Here is a 19,602-nt window from a genome sequence, read left to right as displayed (position 1 = left end):
TTATATGGTTTCTTAAAGGTCATATTTGTACTTATATCTTAAAACAGTATTTACATCACACTGCTCAGAATTTATATTGTGCTTTTTTTTCATTTTCACTATAGATCATCCAAATATCCTTTTACTAGTATTTGTATAATTTGAGAGTAATTTAATGATTTATAGGAATTATACACCTTCCTGAGCATATTCTAAAATAATTTTGCCTTATGTTAGAAAATTTAAATATACAAGACAAGCAAAGGTATAGGTGTGGAAAATAAGACTCTTACATCATTTTGGATGGAATTATAAGTTAATAACAGTGCTAGTGGACAATTTCACAATCTACTCATCAGGTCAAATTTGAAACCTTATTCCTGAATATGGACAGATAGCTAAGGATTGTTAGCTGTATGGGTAAAGCCTCTGTAATGAAAGGCAGAAAGCAAATAAACAGAGAGAAAGTAATGAAGGAAAAGGCACCAGAGCAGAGAACACAAAAGGTATTCAAAAAGAATTAAGATATTTAGAAATGTATGATATTGCATCCATGAAACAAGAATAAAAAATAGTTGAAAAGGAACATTTAGCAAGAAAATACTTTTGGATAATTTAATATAGAAGAGCAGAAATTTAAATTTTAATAGAAGGGCTGACATATATACATCAGGAAAACTCAAAAGAAATAACAAAAAAGATAAAGATGAAAAATTAGAAGAGATAGAAAATTTAGGGGATTAATTGCAGGGAGTTCATTCTTAATTAAAAGGAATTTATAAAAGAATAGATAAAATCAAGCAGAGAAAATTTTATAAAAAATCATAGAATAAAAGTTGCTAGACCTTAATTTTCTGACTGTAAAGCCCCAGTGTACAAAGCACAGCACAATTGAACAAAGGCACATTAATGTAGAATTTTAGAATACCAGAAATAAAGAGAATATCTTAAAATATACCAATGAGAAAAGAAACAAATCACATAAAAATTATCAGGATTCAGAATGATGTTGTACTTCTCAATGCAATATTAGAACCCAGAAAACAATGCCTTCGGAATTTTGAAGGAAAGGAAAATATTCAAAGAAGTTTATACCCAGGCCAGCCATCAAACAAATATGATGGCATCATAAAGGTATTTTCAGACATGCAAGGTCTCAGAGAACTTATCTCAAATATAACCTTTCTCAAGGACATCTACAGGATGTTTTAACAACAAACACTGGGGTAAGCCAGTGAAGTAGAAAATCAAATACAGGAGAAATGAGCAAAGGGATATTTTAGCATAGCAATCATTAGCCTAGCTTGAAGCAGTAATGCACAGGGTTTTGGAATACTAGTGTTGGGGAAAAAAAGATGGAACTGAGGGATTACCAGTAGGTGTGAACATACTGAGGTGAGTTTTTACAAATTGTGTCAGAGAATTTGACTGTGGCTTTGTGATAAATATACAGGAAACAAAGCAAAACAGAAACACAAGGTTATTAACTCTAGCAAAATAAAAATAAGTCATATAATAAAGGAAATTTAATCCAGCAGGAAACAATAAAAATATTTATAATATAATTGCTAGATATTGATTTGGTCAAAAACTGAGATACAACTATACAGAGAATGAGGAGAAAAGAAAGTGTGCATAGTTGGGACGGGTGTCTCATATAAGGGAGCTAAGTCTCATTTTCCATAATAGAAAATCAATAACATCACATTTTAAAAACAAAATTTGTTAGAAATACAGAGATAAGTATTTAGAGACATGGGCTAAAGAAGTTAAAAGTGGTTGCATCTTGGGAACTAGAATAAGGATGGGAAGAATTCTATAAGGAAACTGCTGGATTTTGTTGTTGCTGCTGGGTTCTATCTGACTTTTAAAATTACTTACATTAATTACTTTGCCAAAAGTTAAATTAGATTAAAATAAATTATGCTGGGTTCCTTGTATTGACAGAGGCAGAGTCAATATATTGTTATGTGAAAAATCCAGTCCATTAACAAATAGACTTTATTAAATAATTGCATTTTTGGAAATATATATGCATTGTGTATATTGTGTATATGCCTGGGTATGTTTGTATACATGTATAAAGAGAAACAAGAATTTGAAAGACACCAAAGTGTTCATATCACTTATCCTGTGGGATTATGAATGACTTTCATTTCTTTAAATCTTTCTGTACTATCAGAATGTTTCACTGTATGTAATATTTTCATATTACTGTAGAGAGTGAAGGGAGTTATTTTATCAAGAAAACATCTTGATAGGTATTTATATTGTTAGAAAAATAAGTTGCCATGTTTGATTAATATGTGAATGTATTATTTTTCTTATACATGTTTTTTATCCACTTGTGAAACCAACCAATATGAATGTATTATTTTTTACATGTTTTTTATCCATTTGTGAAACCAACAGCTTGTCAAGCAGCTTCATCTGTACTGCTTGAATACATTTATCCAGTCCCGAGCACTGAGTGTTGAATTTCCAGAAATGATGTCTGAAGTGATTGCTGCACAGTTACCCAAGATCTTGGCAGGGATGGTGAAACCTCTGCTCTTTCATAAAAAGTGAATGCCATTTTTATCTTTAAAAATTAAATTTTGTGGTATGTCTATTTTTCTTTTAGTCTGGATTGTGAGGTCTTGATTTTTACAATGTTCTTCTCAAAGCCTTACATTTATAACGTATCATATTGTGTAAATTTCAGAGAGAATTGTGAACTTTTAATTGTTTTTCTTTATAAAGCATAACTAGAATTTTTAAAGTGTTTTGTGTAGCCATATATTCTTTAAGAGTTTACAAGATTGAAAAAGTACTAAAAGTGATTGCTAACATAAACTTAATCATATTCATAGTATTTCATACCATTTAGGTGAAGATTTTTAACTTTTGCATCTAACAAATCTTCTACTTTAAAGGAAAAAAATCTTACACATAAAAATAAAAAGTTATTGTATATGTTCCTTCTAGGTAGCTCCCTTTGTCTCCTTGATTATATTTACAAAAATGAGCCTTTAAATAATGGTATGCAAAATTTTGCCTACATGAACATATATATACATTTTTGTGAGGAGGAAATTTATAACCTTTATCAGGTTTTCTAAAGGGTTTTTAGTGCAAAAAATATAGAGAAAAAGAGTTTAAAATCCCTGAAGTAGATTGAGGGTTTGATATTAGGAAAAACAGCTCATATATATAGACTCTGACTGTTTCCCAGATTGGAAACACAGACTCTAAGGAAGTTATTAAGGAAAGCCATATCATTATGACAACAGTATTAGCGGTTTTGTAGTTTTTTACTAACCTTTTTTGGGACTTGTCCTTTAATGAGGCTTGTGAATCAAAATAGGAAGTCTGAAGAGTCTGTGGCCTAATGCTACTCCTTACCATCTGGAGCAGGTAGAAAGTCACTTAACCTTACTGATTTTCAATTTCCTCACCCTTACCACTGGTATAATGTATTTCCTGCAAAATGTTCCTTTTGGTCAAAGCTTCTTATTCACTTCTTAATCAAAAAAGAAAAGAAGGGGAGGGAGGAAAGGAAGAGGAAAAAAATATTCTCTTTCTTCATTCAGAAAGTCATAATGATAAATCACAGGTTGAAAATTTTTGAGTGCCTCTGATCCAATTCTAAGATAGGTATTTCAAGAAATACTAGATACTGGATTAAAATAATACAACCAATTATAATAACTAGAAAACACAGAACTCACACTGTTATATGAACTTAAAAAATATTGCATTAGAATATGGACAAGAGTATTTTTATGAGATGAGTCACTGGAGAGCCATTTATTTTTTAAAGATCTATGTATATATCTGTATATGTAAATACAGATAAATATATAAAAAATAACAGGAAGAACTAAGTTCATACCACTGATGAAATTCAATAAAAATAATCATTGTTTTATTTTCTGTTTCTTTTATCTCTATTATATATATATATGTGTGTGTGTATATATGTGTGTGTGTGTGTGTGTGTGTATTTTAACAGCTCAGAGTAACTAGTAGGCCAAATTATTTTTCTGAAATTTTAAAAATTGGACATTATCTTACAAATAAGATGTATCACCATATGCAAATTAATGGTTGTTAATAAGAAAAAGTAACTTTGAAAACAATATAGAAAACATTTACTGACTTCTCTGATTTCTTAATACATTTTGGGCTACCCATTCTCTTTAACTGATAAATTTTTGCAGTTTACCAAGGGACAATAACATCTCTTAATGAATATTAATGTGATCCCCCAAACGAGGTAAAGTGGTTTCATCTGAAAAAAAATTGGCATGACAGTGTTTTCAGAACTGTTTTTTACCAGCTAATTCTCTATTTATAAAAAGAATTAGCTATGGCATGTCTATAAATAGTGAATTCACATAAGACATTTGAAGTAGGGATTAAAATAAACTCCAACCAAGGCTCTTGGCTTGGGTTCATTACATCTATGTGACAAATATAGTCAATAATATACAAATTTTATAATATTTGGTTATAACATTCAGTAAGAGTTTGAACCAGTATTCCAAATAGTGTTAGCTTTGATATAAAAACAGTCTCTTCCTTGGTAAGACTAACTACATGTCTTTTTCTGTGAATACATATGTATAACCATAGACTATAGCTATTCAGTTTTTCAAAATCTTTATATACACAAACTCATACTCTTGCTATCTTCAGTCCAAAGTTAACTTCCTAAAAAGGATATAATCTTGCCATTTCCTCACTTTAAAAATGTTCATTGACTTCCGGTCACCCATTACAGTGATTATCAACTATAGCTTCATGTTACAGTCTCAAAGTGAGCTTTTTAAAAATACCTTTGCCTGGGCTCCATCCTTAGTGATTTTATTTTAATTGCTTTACTCTTATTAATTCAGTGACACAGTAGTTATTCTGAAATGATGTTCAAACATCAATTTCTATAACTTTACTGTCTTCGTCCTCTACTATCTTATATTTATCTTATGTTCCAGCCATACAAATCTTTTTACCATCAACTTTTCTGCCTGAATTTTCCCCCTTTGATACTAGTCACATTCATATCTCAATTTTCAAGAGTCAGCGAAGCATTATTTTGTAATGTTCTTCCCTGCATCTTCCAGGTAGTGGTTTGCTTCCTCCTAAGGTTTACCAGGTATTTTGTGCACATCTGATTTATAGTAGTGTGTTCTATAATTCTGACTGTAGTACAAGACTGGGAGCCAGTTTGAGATAGGGCAATAGTGTCTCTTGACTGGGAGTTGCATGGCATGTTCTCATTTTTGGTATCACCATGATCTGTATCATTCTTTTGTTACATCATTATATGTCCATATTCATGATTTTATGGCTTTCTCTTCCCATACTCCTTATCTACATTTCTGCATTTCTCTTCATCTCTAAAAATTTTCCACTTCTTCCTACTTTGTGAGATCTCTCCTCATACTGATTATACCTTAGGAGAATATAAGTATGTTTTATATTTATTAAAAACACTGACTGACTCTCACAAATATCCAGTGACAAAGAGTTTTATGGAAGTTTGCATAATTTAGTTCTAAAAGCAGAGGCACCTTTGAGGCAAAATGGCTGTTAGTACTCCCTGAAAAGTCTCAATTTTGAACCTCATTTATCTGATGTAATTGTTTTTGAGATTTAGAGTGAACTATGGAAGTCTTGTTTTTCTTGGTCTGAAAAATTGACTAAATAGATATCTTGTTTAGGCATGAGTAAGAAGAGATATTAGATTTTTTCATGAAATAGACTGGCTTCTGAAAAGTAATGGTGTTATTACCTGAGATAAAGGTGGTTGATATATTCTTATCAATGAAATAATTGAAGTAAATTCCAAGGACCAGTTCTTTTCAATGATTTCCATAATTATGAACTTGAAAGTCGAGCCTCTGACAGTGTACATCGTAATTCGCTTCTAAGAGATTATTTTTAAATGGAAAGTTGTTAGAGACTTTTTAATTTCTTATATAATTTTAATAGTAAAATATTTTACTTCTTACCTGAAAACTAAGGATATATAGAATATATGGTGAAAAACAGCTGTAATTGTATAATTCAGAAATAAAAAGTTGCACTTTGGGGGAAATGAACACTTCATGCTCCCTGTTTTAAATTTCAAAACTGAATGAGTGGAGTATTATTTCCTTTCCTAAGAAAGATTACACAAATGCAAACTCAATATATAGCCCTAACTCAATATACAATTTTTTCTCATTTCTGATTTCACTCAACAAATATTGAGTACCTGTTATTAACAGAAGAAAATGTGCTAAAAAGCATTATGGGAATTTACAGCTGAAGGAAGACTGTAACTCAACAAAGTTAAAGCCTAGCAGTAGGTATAAATCACAGTGTCTGGTAAATAGTAGGCACTCAAATATTTGTTGAGTACACAAATGAAAATACAGTTTGGATGTGATAAGTGCAAAGCATTATTTATGTATAACTTCACTGAGACAAATAATTCAGCTAAAGATATTAACTTTAAAATACATATCAGGGGCACCTGTGTGGCTCAGTTAAGCATCAGACTCCTGATTTCAGCTTAGGCCATGCTGCATCAGGTGTGGAGTCTGCTTAAGATTCTCTCTCTCCTTCTGCCCCTCCACCTCTCTCTCTCTCTCTCTCTCTCAAAAAATAAAATTAAAAAAATAAAACCTAAAATAAATTTCAAATAACCCCTTAATTTGTGTCAGTAATTCATATGCATTAAATCTGAATGTACATTTGTTGAAAAGGTTTCAATATGTTTTCCCTCCACAAATGTCATCCCAATAAATACATTTAAAAATTTTCCCCAACACAATAAAGGCAATCTGCCACTGGGAATAGTACCTCTCAGAATGTATTACATTGATAAGTAAGAAAATGTAGACATACCCCCCCCCCAAAAAAAATGTCATTAGCCTTTCACATTCAAGTAAGACTCAGAGAACAGTTGATGATGTGATCATTTTATCTGATTCTTGTTACTTTAAAACAATATTTGGATGACACAAATCCTTTTCTCCTACACATATTTAATTTCTAACATAATTTAAATTTTTAAAATTTCATTCAACTATGGGGTGAAAATGTGGTGGCCAAACGGGTTGGATTTTGCTGTTGTGGTTATTGTTGTTTTGCAACCTCCTAATAATGTTTGATGTTCTTGATGTTGATATTGATTCACAGTGTAGATGTCAAAATACTGGATTTAAAATTTCAGGCTAAACTTTAAAAAATAAAGTTTTTGAAAAAGAACATAACATCACCAAATGGAAGATATCTAGTTTCTAAATCTTCCTTTACTTCCATTCCTATGCAGTCATCATAACCTTTATCTTCATTTTGCAGGTCATGTTCTTTCTACTCGCTCTAAAATGAAATTAATCATAATAAGACAGGTCATATATCAGAAAATACTTTAAGAAAGCTGAAATAGATTATTGAGTTAAAAATAGTTCCCTTAAAAAGGTTTGAGAAGCCATTTGAATTTGGATCAATTATATACCTCCAGTATCAGTTGTTATGTGGCTAATTTTTTGTTTTTATTAAAAACATTGCACTTTTTAATTAGGCAGTGCTCTAATTTTTTACATTTAACATTAAAATGTTACACAAATTATATGCAAATATGTTGTTTTCTGCTAAAACAGTGGCTTTCATGGCATATCAACCTGTAACTTCTAAATTATCCATTACAGTGATATATTTCATGATGGGTACTGTGGAAGAACTGACCCAGGCCTGTGCCCCTTCTCTGTCATTTTTACTAAATGAATGAGATTGAGCAAGTCATTTAACCTCTCTCATTAAACCTGACTTTGACAAGTTGTTTTGCAATTAATAGAAATGAAAACAAAAAGTATACAGGTGTTCAGAAATAGTAATTGCTATTATTGTGTTTTTGTTAAACACAATATAATTGTGTTATACACACAATTTTATAATTTTATCACACAATGAATTTTATCAAATTCATCTGGCATATTCTATGGTGAAAACAAGGAATCTAGAAAATGCAGTTGCTTCATTGCTATCTCCATGTACACACAAATATTTGATGGATTTCATTTGAAATTAGAGCTAGAAGTATTCAGTTTCTTTGCCCAAAAAGAAAAAGTCTTTTGACTTTGAGGCCTATATTATTAGAAATTTAAAGAACCTATCACCCTTTCAATATAATATTAAGAATAATGGTACTGATTTTGTCATTTTTAAAGTTATCTCTAAAATATTGAGATCTTGACTAGAATACAGACCCTCCAAATATCTATGTGATATACTATATGCTCAGATAATTTTTATTGTAATAATTTCACAGAAGGGAAGAAGGGGTCTAGAAATCATAGTGAAATTATCAACCCCAAAAATAACATTACTATCCTTAAGAAGGTTAGATACAAATTGCCCGAAGAGATCTTGTCTGCCTTGGTCTGATATCTTGCATTCCTTTGGGTGAGATGGCTATTAGATTTCTAAAGGTTTTGTTCTGAATATCTAAGCAATTTCTATAATCTACATGTAGTCTCTAAAACACCAGATTTTAGGAAGAATATATATCCTTTTAAATATCTTTACAATCTACATGACATTGAGGATAAGTACTTAAAACTTGAAATTTTTTCTCAAATTAAAAGATAATTCATTTTTGTATTAGAGCATTCAACAACCATGTCTCCACTGATAAAGTAAAATGGACAAACAGACAACTCAAGGAAGGGCATAACTTTCTTTTTTCCAAAGTATGCCTTTTAAATAGCCATTAGATGTGGGGAATTTCTACAACTCTTAAATTTTATAGGAAATACATAACCAGATAATCTAGTAAGAGTTTGCCAAGTTCTAACTTGCTTATTCTCACTAGACTAAGCCATGTAATGATTTTAGTGAAAAAAAAAAAAAATATCACCCAGCCTCTGTAGTTTCACTGTATTTTCCTTAGTCAAGTTTTGGTGAAAAGGACAGTTTCTGTCTCTACCTAGAGTCTGCCGTCTATTTAATGTACCAGTATTCCACACTCCCTGCTCTTTCTCAAATCCAAAAGTTGAATAAAAAGCAGTAAAAGATTCACCCTGTATTATGGAAATCTAGCCTGGATAGGTCTACATCCATAACATGAATTCATAATATGAACTGGGCCTTAGGTAATTGCATTTAAGTTGGATCACATCCCTATTTAAGCTCAGGAAAACATCCCTACAGACCATCATGTACCTGGGGATAATAGAATCTGTACTTCCAGAGTTAGGCCTGAAACAATGCGGCCTTAAAATTTTGTCCTCCCTGTCATTGGAGAAAATTTAAGAATTTGGGAGTTTTGGTGGTACGTAAAAAAGCAGTTCATAATAGCAATGACGTATACTTTAAATATCCTGTAGCCAAAGAAAAATACAAATCTCTTCTCCTTGAAGTTGATCACATTTCAAGGCTGAGCTCTGGGCAAATGCCTGGAGGCTGCGCCCAGGCTTGTCCACAGCTTTATGCAGCTGTGTAGTTGGAAGACTGTTGCAGAACTGCTGGATTAGTCCCAGAATGTCAAGCTCATGTTGAATTTACTGGCTTTTGTTGCTTTTATGTCATGCTGACCTTACCGTGAAACATGCTTTTGTTTGCTCTTTTTCCACTCACGGAGAAATAGGGAAAGCATTACTTTTAAGCTAGTTGAAAGCTTTAACTGACAAAGCACTTTCAGAGATATATGAATTAAGTCACTACGAAAGCATACCCCATTCCATTTTACTGTTTGAGGAAAAAACATACCCATAATTGCTTTAAAGAAGATGCATGGTATTTTGCAATGTTACATCAGCATCATGGTCAATATTTAGATATATATGAGCAAAATATTTAAATGGTATTGTAAATAGTTGTCAAGGCCTGTTTTATAATCTTCTGAAATTTCTCTTATTACATCAAATCTGACTCATCAATTTAACAAACAGAAATTACTCCAAATGAAGCCTACTTAAAAAAGTTTTTCCTTAGTCAGTTGCATATAAAACTTAACATCTCTTTTTCTATGATATTTACTTAACTGTGAAGGGTTTTTTGTTGTTGTTGTTATAATTTATAGAAAGCAGTGGTTTTAAAATTTTTGCCACTAAAGATACCTTTTACTGTCCACCTCCTAGAAAAGCTTGTATTTTAAAGTACATCTCTAGCAAACTATATTCCAGTTAAGAAATAGTTGCTTTGTTTTCTTCATGTTTTATTATTCAAAGACCTCAATTTGAGCTGCTGAGCAGCATGACAATTATGTCCACACTGATTTGATGCAGTTTTAACTTGGTAAATACAAAAAAAATTTTTTTATAATGGCCAAATAGTCAATGGATATATCTGTCATAGTTTCCCTAAAATAGGTTAAGAACTGAAGATATCAGGTCATAATATATTATACAAAAGTAAACCTCCTTTGAGGGCTTCGAAATTCATGAGCAAGACCAAAATGATTTATGGAAATTTATTACAAACATACTATATTCTTGCCAAAATAGAATATGCAGCTCTACAACATGAAGACACAAGAGGTATATTCTCCATAGGGTAAAGATACTATTCAGATTTACTTAAAATGGTAAGCCCTATATTTGATATAACTAGAAAGAGATTTTCACATGGCAGGCTTTAAAACTCATCACTTTAACCAATAAAGTATCTCCTTATGACCTGAGTATTCTGTGCATTTTGACTTTTTTGATATGTGCATATTCACAAGAAAAATCAGAGTGAAAAGTTTTTTAAAAAGCTTTTCACTGTTATTTGGAAGAAACAGAAGAAAAATATAAAATTTCTTACTTTGAAAGTAGTAAATATGTCTCACAAAAGTGCAATGGAGAACTCCTCCAAATAATATCTTAAATATTTTTCCTTATTGAGCAAGCCATTATGCTAATGGCACAATCCCATAGGCGATTATGTCACAGGATAACAATGCTAAATGTTAGGGAAATTATCACTCGCTATCCCAAGTATATAAAACATAAATATGCCCATAAGCTTGCTTTTTAAGTTCTTCATTTTTTAATGAGGTGTAGAAAAAAAAATACTGATTTCTAACACTGCTTGGCTCTCAGTTGGGTGTCTTAATGCTTAAAAAGAAAGCAGTGGGGAGTCGGGATAGGGTGAAAATGAAGGAAGAAAGAGACAAAGAAATGGAAAAGGCTAGGACCAAATTATTCCTTTCAACTCTGAAACTACAAATTTCCTGTTAATAGTTTATATCAACATAAAGCATCCAACTTTAAGTTATTTATGTTAATAGAAGAAAAGCCCTTAAACACAAGGGGAAAAATGGATTTTGTTTGCAGTGTTGAAGAATCTTGCCTTAGCATCATTTTATTCTTCAATAACTAGTTATGAAGCACTTACTATGTTTGTGCAACTCTGCCAGACTGTGGAGGTAACCAATGAATACATCAAACACAGTTCCTACCTTCTTTGAACTCACAGTTGGATGGAGACTAGATAAATAGATAGTTACTGTGTGGTAAGTGCAATGATGGAGGAGGTACAGGGAGCTATTGGAGCATCTATGAGGGGCACCTAGTTTGATTTAAGAATGGGCAAAGGCATTTGGGATAGAAGATATAAGCCCTGGTCTAAAAGTGGCTTAGGAATTAGCTGAGCATGCAGTCAGAAGATGCCACAGGCAGGAAAAGAAAAGTATTCCAAATAGGACATAACAGTATATGCAGAGACCTGATGGTGAGAGAGAGTATAAGGTGGGGCTGACGATGAGGCTGAAGAAGAAAACAAGGTCCAGATGATCAGTGGTCTTGTACTTGGTATTCAGTTGTGTAGTCTTGATTCTGATGTAAGCAGGAGAGCAGCATAATTCAGATTGGCATATAAGAAAACTCACTCTTATTGCAATATGGAGAATAGAATTGGAGATAGATAATTAGCCTGGAGGTAAAGAGAACATTTTTGAGGAAGTTGCAATATTTTGGTGAAAAATGGTGGTCATAAACATGAAAAGTTGGAAATGATCATGACCTCTTCCCTAATTTTCCAGAGGTTTTAAAGAAACATAACTTAGAAGCATTGGCAGCTTTGGGAAAGTAGGTGAAACACACCATATAAATTGTCAAACACAAGTTCAGATGTCTATTTATTCTGCTGTGTTGAAATCTCAAATTTGTCATCAAGAAAGACAATGAAAATTAAGAACTTCAACTTACCAATTTCTAGAATTCTATCTATCCAAACATCTCCATCCCTCTACCAATATTCTTACCTTCGCATGTCTATTGAACTTCAAGATCACCTGGTCTGTGCACAAAGGTAAGATTAAAACAGTTCAAGACTCAGCAAATAGGGAAGGGAAACTAAGCTGTGTTAAAATGAAAAACACATCACTTGTATGGATCCTTCTTCAGATGTCATTATTCAGTATAATTATAAAAAGGCACCTGCAAAAAATGCTTAATTCTCTGTAGGGGGTCTGATGTCTTCTTTATGAAAATTTATTCATGATTTCTTCACCAAGTGTGGGGAGTAAAGGAAGGAAGGCTGGTGAGTACATACAATGTGGAGCAAACTTGGCAGTTAAGAAAATATATCCATCTCTTAGTTTCAAAGAGCCTTATAGGGATTACCTCATTCGGTTTCCATCAAGGGCTGTTCTTTCTTTTTACTTCCACTAACCAGCTAGAAAGAAGAAGAAGCTTGTTTATGCAAACAGTGGTTATGGGAAGGGTTTTTTCAGTTTTTTTGTTTTTTATCATGGTACTCACTGGCCTTACTACTCCCTTGCCATTCCTGGTTATAGAGCCCACTTCTATCACGTCTATGGTTCATAGATTGATCTGCTCTCTCTTCCCAGTACTGCAGGATGCTGTGACTTATCTGACTTGGTACCTTCCATTTGCTAGTTCCACATATCCTTAGGCCCAGCTGCCTTCCCCATCTGGCCTCTGTATGCAGTTGCCTTGCCCCTTCAGGAAAGTCATAGCTCACTACTACCTGCTCAGCTCCCACCCAGCTGGCACCATGCTGAATCCAGGCTTCTCTGAGATGCTTGTAGACTTTACACCCATACACAAAATTCACAATTTTCTTGGACTTTTACCTGTCTGGATGTTCTGTTGCCCATCCCGCCTTCTTCAAAAGTAAGACATTGTCATCTGACCTCCCTGACCCACCTCTTCCTTCTGAATCACAGAAACCTCTCACTTCCTCTTCCTATTTGTCAGAGGCTTCCTGTGAGTCTTCATTTGAGTTCTCTTCACTTATTTCTAGTAACTCCCTGTTTGAGTCTACCTCTTAAGGATACTTTTGAGATTTAGAAAACCTCTTTCTTTAGTGGGGGTTGAAACCCAATTCTCCAGACTTGCTCTGTCTTTCAAAGAATAATTGTGGAAATCAGAAGCTCATCATTGACTTTCTTTAAGCATCTGCTGTAATAATCCTAATTCTTGGAGCAACATGGCTGCTTCCAAATGGCCAGGAAATAGGTCAGATGCCAAAAAGAAAAAAAAAAGCAAAGATTAATATATTTCAATAAATATAAAGTTTAGATGTACTTTGGAAAATCATATGAGATTTTCTGTCAAGAGGGTGAGACTCTCCATCTGGATATGCCTAACAGTTCTGGCACTGGCTGGTGACAAATGCATAGCCGTAAAAATTACATGATGGTAGACTCATAAAAACATCACACACTTATTTTCAATCTAATGCCTTAGAACCCACCTGAAATATTTAGCAGACTTCTTTGCACATGAATTTTTTATATTTTGTTATGTTGAAATTGATGAAATATTCAGTTATCCACTCTGTTCCTTGTTAGTAAAACTAGTGTAATATTTGCCAAGAGATGCAGGGAATCATCATTTCCCTCTCACATGACTCACACCCCTTTTTGTTCCATTGTTACTACCTTATTTTGAGTAAATAGTAGGGGACTAAGCACATACACCAGACTTATACTTTTAAGGATATTTAACTCCTGTATACTTCTTGTATCCAGTTTCACACATTTAGCTCCTCATTTCTGAGTGGGGAAGCCAATATTTCAAATTACATTGGAAGTTCACCCGAGGCTTTTGCTGAGAAAGTGAGACTCTCTCTCCATCTATGTATGTCTGGCACTGGTTCCCAAGCAACGGTTGGATGACAAATGCAAAGCTATAAAAATTAGGTGATAGTGGACACCTAAAACCATCATCACATATTTATTTTCAGTCTGATCTCTCTATTTTAACTACAGGTGGATTTTGAAGGAAATATTTTGTGATTCACATGAAAAAACGGATATTTGACAAGTGTCTTACATTAAATTGGCTGACAGTTTGAAATGAATCATCTTTAAATATGTTTTCTTAAAAATAACTACAACTAATTTTTATTATTCTAACTATTCTCTGTGATAATAAAGAATAACTCGTGTCTATATATCTCTTTATTGATGAATTAGAGCGCCAAAAACCTCAATACAATTATATAAAGTTATATACAAGGTGCATAAGAATCTTCACTACATTCTTCTTTACCAGTCACTTTAAATTTATAATCATTTCAGTTTGTTCAACAGTGTACATGGAATAAGGTGAGATATTAATATGGATGGTTTGGCATATGTAGACAATACCCATGACTGTGTGTATATTTTAATGAAGCAAAGTGATTCTCAGATAATTAAATTGAATCCAACTAGTTCATGATGGCAAAATATACATTCAGCTGGTATCTAGTAAAATTGATAATGCACTATTTTGGCTACTCACATTGGTAAAGTAAAAAGTTTGATACTTATTATACAAATATTAAGAATTTTCACATGAAATTTGATACACTTAACATTAAACTGAAAGGGAATATAATCTGATTGTTACTAACAAAGTACTTTAAACTAGTATCATGCATTGGTTTCACTACTAGAAATATAATTTAATATAATATTGGAAATATGCAAATATACTTATTTAATAAACTAAGTGTCTAGAGAGTATAAGTAATTGTGATAGGCCTTTGGAAACACAAAAATAAAAGTTGAATAGATTTCTTGCTTTTAAGTTCCAGGTGATAAGAGGCTAGATATAATTTGAAACTTAAACATACTTCTTTTTATTTAACCAGCCACATTTGAAATAGAATGTAGAAACCAGGAAGTTTTATTGGATTATTTGGCCATGAAAATATTCCTTCAACATTAAAAATATTATTCATTTATTATTGTTTAACACTATGTTTTCAGTTTTTAAATTAAACATGTCTCCACATTCAGATTTATAAATGAAAATGAAAAACATTTAAATGAAAGTTAAATGCTAATTTAAGTGAAAGTTAACTTAAATGAAAGTTTTAAATGAAAAACTTCATATTTGTGTATAAAAATACACTGGTTTTTATAGATATCTGATTTTGATAGTTGGTATTTTTCTAATTTTACATTTAGCTATTTAATGAGTAAAGAGAAAACATGGTAAATGACCATGGGTGTCAATGGGACACTTTATTCCCTGGTGTCAGAGTTACTGTAACAACTAAAGAGTATACAGATCACTCTACTTGCTTTTAAAAAGCAACATTTTATTTAAATGGTAGGATGTTAATTTTACCTAATCAGATGAAGTTAAATTTTGTCTTACAAGTGATCTACTTCAATTATTATAGATGAGTAATCAATATGCATTCACTAAGTACTACCATTTTTTTTTTAGCTGTCACTTATTTGAGTAGCTACTATGCACCAGGCCTTGTAATAGGGAGTTTTACCTATATTATCTCTCTTACTGTAATTCTTGCAAGCTAAATATGAGTTCCATTTTACAGAGGTGTAAATAGAGGTTCAGAGTACTTCATTAAATTTGAAAATCTATTTCTTGCAAAAAGAAAAAAGCTTCTGTCATATTTTTCCAAATTAAATTATTTTTCCTGGCATACGCGTTAAGTCTTTTGTAATGGTTTTACTTGATACATGAAGAAACTTAATAAATGTGCTGCCTGTTTAAACCTCATCAAGATGAATATCTTTGGAATTTTTTATTTTTTAATTAAAAACTTTTTTATTTTAATTCTAGTATAGTTAAAATACAGTGTTATATTAATTTTAGGTGTACAATATAGTGATTCAACAATTCTATATGTCACTCACCGCTCATCATGATAAATGTATTCTTTAATGGTATAGAAACCATGGTGGGCTCTACCCAGTGCACGAGGGTTCCTTTTTCTCCACATCCTTGCCAACACGTGCTTTGTTGTGTTTTTTATTTTAACCATTCTGACAGGAGTGAGGGTGATATCTCATTGAAGTTTTCTTTTAATTTTTTATTTAAATTCCAGTTAGTTGACAGTGTAATATTAGTTTCAGGTGTACACCACCATAATACTTCCACACTTTCTAACAACACTTGGTGTTCATCACAAGTGTACTCCTTAATCCCCGTCCCCTATTTAACCCTCCCACCCCCCACCACCTTCCTTCTTATAACTGTCAGTTTGTTCTTTATAGATAAGAATCTGTTTCTTGGTTTGCCTCTCTTTTTTCCCCCATGCTCTTTTGCTTTTTTTTTCTTAAATTCCACATATGAGTGAAATCATGTTTTTGTCTTTTTCTGACTGACTGCTTTAACTTAGCATAATACTCTGTAGCTCCACCCATGTCACTGCAAATGGCAAGATTTCATGTTTTTCATGGCTAATATTCTATTGTATATCTATACTACCTCTTCTTTATCCATTCATCAATGGACATTTGGTCTGTTTCCATAGTTTGGCTATTCTAGATAATGCTGCAATAAAAACCTCACACCTGTCAGAATGGCAAAAATCAACAATACAAGAAACAACAGGTGTTGGTGAGGATGTGGAGAAAGAGAAAACCCTTCTACACTGTTGGTGGAAATGCAAACTGGTGCAGCCACTCTGGAAAACAGTTTGGAGGGTCTGCAAAAAGTTAAAAATAGAACTACCATATGATCCAGCAATTACCTTACTAGATATTTACCACCCCCCCAAAAGACAAACAAAACCCTAATTCATTGTAGTTTTATTGTGCATTCCTTTGATGAGTGATTTTGAACATCTTCTCATGTGTCTGTTGGCCATCTATATGTCTTATTTGGAGAAATGTCTGTTCATGTCTTCTCCATTTTTTTAATTGGATTATTTGGTTTTGGGTGTTTAATTGTATAAATTCTATATATATTTTAGATACCAACTCTTTATCAGATATGTCATTTGCAAATATCTTCTCCCATTTCATTGGAAGTCTTTTAATGTTGTTGGTTGTTTCCTTTGCACTGCAGAAGCTTTTTATTTTCAGGTAATCCCAATAGTTTATTTTTGCTTTTGTTTCCATGCCTCAGGAGACATATCTAGAAAGATGTTGTTACAGTTAGTCTCAGAGAAATTACTGCCTGTGCTCTATTCTAGGATTTTTATGGTTTCAGCTCTCACATTTAGGCCTTTAATCCATTTTGAATTTATTTTTGTGTATGGTATAAACCTGGTCTAGTTTCTTTCTTTTGCATGTTGCTGTCTAGTTTCCCCAATGTCTTTTGCTGAATAGAGTGTCTTTTTCCCATTGGAAAATCTTTACTCCTTTGTTGAAGATTAATTTACCATATAATTGTGGATTTACTTCAGGATTTTTTGTTCTGTTCCACTGATCTATGTATCTATTTTTGTGCCACTACCATATTGCTTTTATTGCTACAACTTTGTAATATAACTTGAAGTCTGGAATTGTGATGCCTCCAGCTTTGTTCTTTTTCAAGACTGCTTTGGCTATTTGAGTCTTTTGTGGCTCCGTACAAATTTTAGGAGTGTCCTCATTCTGTGAAAAATGCTGTTGGTATTTTGATAGGGACTGCATTAAATGTGTAGATTGGGTACTATAGACATTTTAATAATATTTTTTCTTCCAATCCATAACCATGGAGTGTCTTTCCATTTCTTTGTGTCTTAAATTTCTTTCATCAGTGTTTTTAGTTTTCGGAGTACAGGTCTTTCACCTCTTTGGTTAAGTGTATTCCTTGGTATCTTATTATTTTTTGGTGAAATTATAAATGGGATTATTTTCTTAATTTTTCTGCTGCCTCATTATTTGTGTATAGAAATGCCACAGACTTCTGTACATTGATTTTGTATTCTGTGACTTTACTGAATTCCTTTATCAGTTCTAGTAGTTTTTTTGGTGGAATTATTAGAATATTCTATGTATAGTGTCATGTCATCTACAAATAGTAAAATTTTTATGTCTTCATTATCAATTTGGATGCCTTTTATTTATTTTTATTGTTGGATTGCTGTGGCTAGTACTTCCAGTACTATGTTGAATAAAAGTGGTGAGAATGGACATCATTGTCTTGTTCCTAGCTTCTCAATTTTTCCCCATTAAGGATGATGTTCACTGGGGATTTTTCATAAATGGCTATTATTATGCTGATGTATGTTCCCTCTAACCCTACTTTTTGAGAGTTTTTATCATGAATAGATATTGTACTTTGTCAAATGCTTTTTCTGCATCTATTAAAATGACCATATCCTTTCTCTTATTGATGTGATATATTATATTGATTGATTTGCAAGTATTGAACCACCCTTGTACCCAGGGAATAAATCCCACTTGATCATGGCGAATGATTTTTTTAATGTATTGTTGGATTCAGTTTGGTAACATTCTGTTGAGGATTATTACCTCTATGTTAATCAGAGATATTGGCTGGTCTTTCTTTCTTCTTTCTTTCTTTTTCTTTCTTTTTTTCTTTCTTTCTTTCTTTCTTTCTTTCTTTCTTTCTTTCTTTCATCTTTAATCTGTCTTTGATATCAGGGTAATGCTGTCCTCATAGAATTAATTTGGAAGTTTTCCTCTCGTATTTTTTGGAAAATTTGGGAAGAGTGGTGTTAAGTCCTCTCTAAATGTTTGGCTGTTTGGTAGAATTTTCCTGGGAAGTTATCTGGTCCTGGACTTTTGTTTGTTGGGAGTTTTTTGATTACTGATTCAATTTCATTTGCTAGTAACTGGTCTGTTCAAATTTTCTATTTCTTCTTGGTTCAGTTTTGGTAAGTTACATATTTCTAGGAATTTATCCTATTCTTCTAGATAGTCCAATTTGTCGGAATATAATTTCTCATAATATCCTCTTATAATTATTCATATTTCTGTAATAATTACAATTATTAAAATTATTTCTTTGCCTTCTTTAATTTTTGGTTTTGTTTTTCTGGGTTCTCTCTGTCTCCCCCTCTCTCTCTTGTTGAGTCTGGTTGTAGGTTTATCAATTTTGTTGATGTTTTCAAAGAACCAACTCTTTGTTCCATTGAGCTGTTAAATATATATATATATAAATATCATATATATATATGTATATATATATATATATATATATATATATATATATATATATATAACTTATTTCTGGTCTAATCTTTATTAGTTCCCTCCTTCTACTGGCTTTGGGTTTTGTTTGTTCTTTTTTTAGATCCTTTAGGTGTAACCTTGGTTGTTTATTTGAATTTTTTTTTTTTTTTTTTGCTTTTTGAAGTAGGCCTATATTACTATAAATTTCTTAGACTCACTTTTGCTCCATCCCAAAGATTTTGGATCATTGTGCTTTCCTGTATTTGTCTCCATGTAATTTTTAATTTCTTTGATTTCGTGGATGACCTATTCATTGTTTAGTGTCATGT

At 32.2% G+C, this 19,602-nt stretch overlaps 1 protein-coding gene across 2 annotated transcripts in view; it reads left to right on the top strand.

Moving 5' to 3' along the window:
- PGR (progesterone receptor) overlaps nt 1–6,857 on the top strand; it is a 115,334-nt gene extending 108,477 nt beyond the window's left edge. For both annotated transcript variants that reach the window (XM_086678624.1, XM_025927897.2), the window contains one exon: nt 2,392–6,857. In XM_086678624.1, coding sequence (XP_086534750.1) covers nt 2,392–2,547 — 156 coding nt within the window. In that variant the 3' untranslated portion in view covers nt 2,548–6,857. The remainder of the gene's footprint in view (nt 1–2,391) is intronic.
- Nucleotides 6,858–19,602: the final 12,745 nt, after the last annotated feature.

This window comes from Puma concolor, chromosome D1 (genome assembly GCF_028749965.1).
Source record: "Puma concolor isolate L17-30 chromosome D1, mPumCon1.1.hap2, whole genome shotgun sequence".
NCBI lineage: Eukaryota > Metazoa > Chordata > Mammalia > Carnivora > Felidae > Puma > Puma concolor.
The sequence above is the reverse complement of the archived record's forward strand: the minus strand, read 5'-3'. Positions and strand labels throughout refer to the sequence as shown.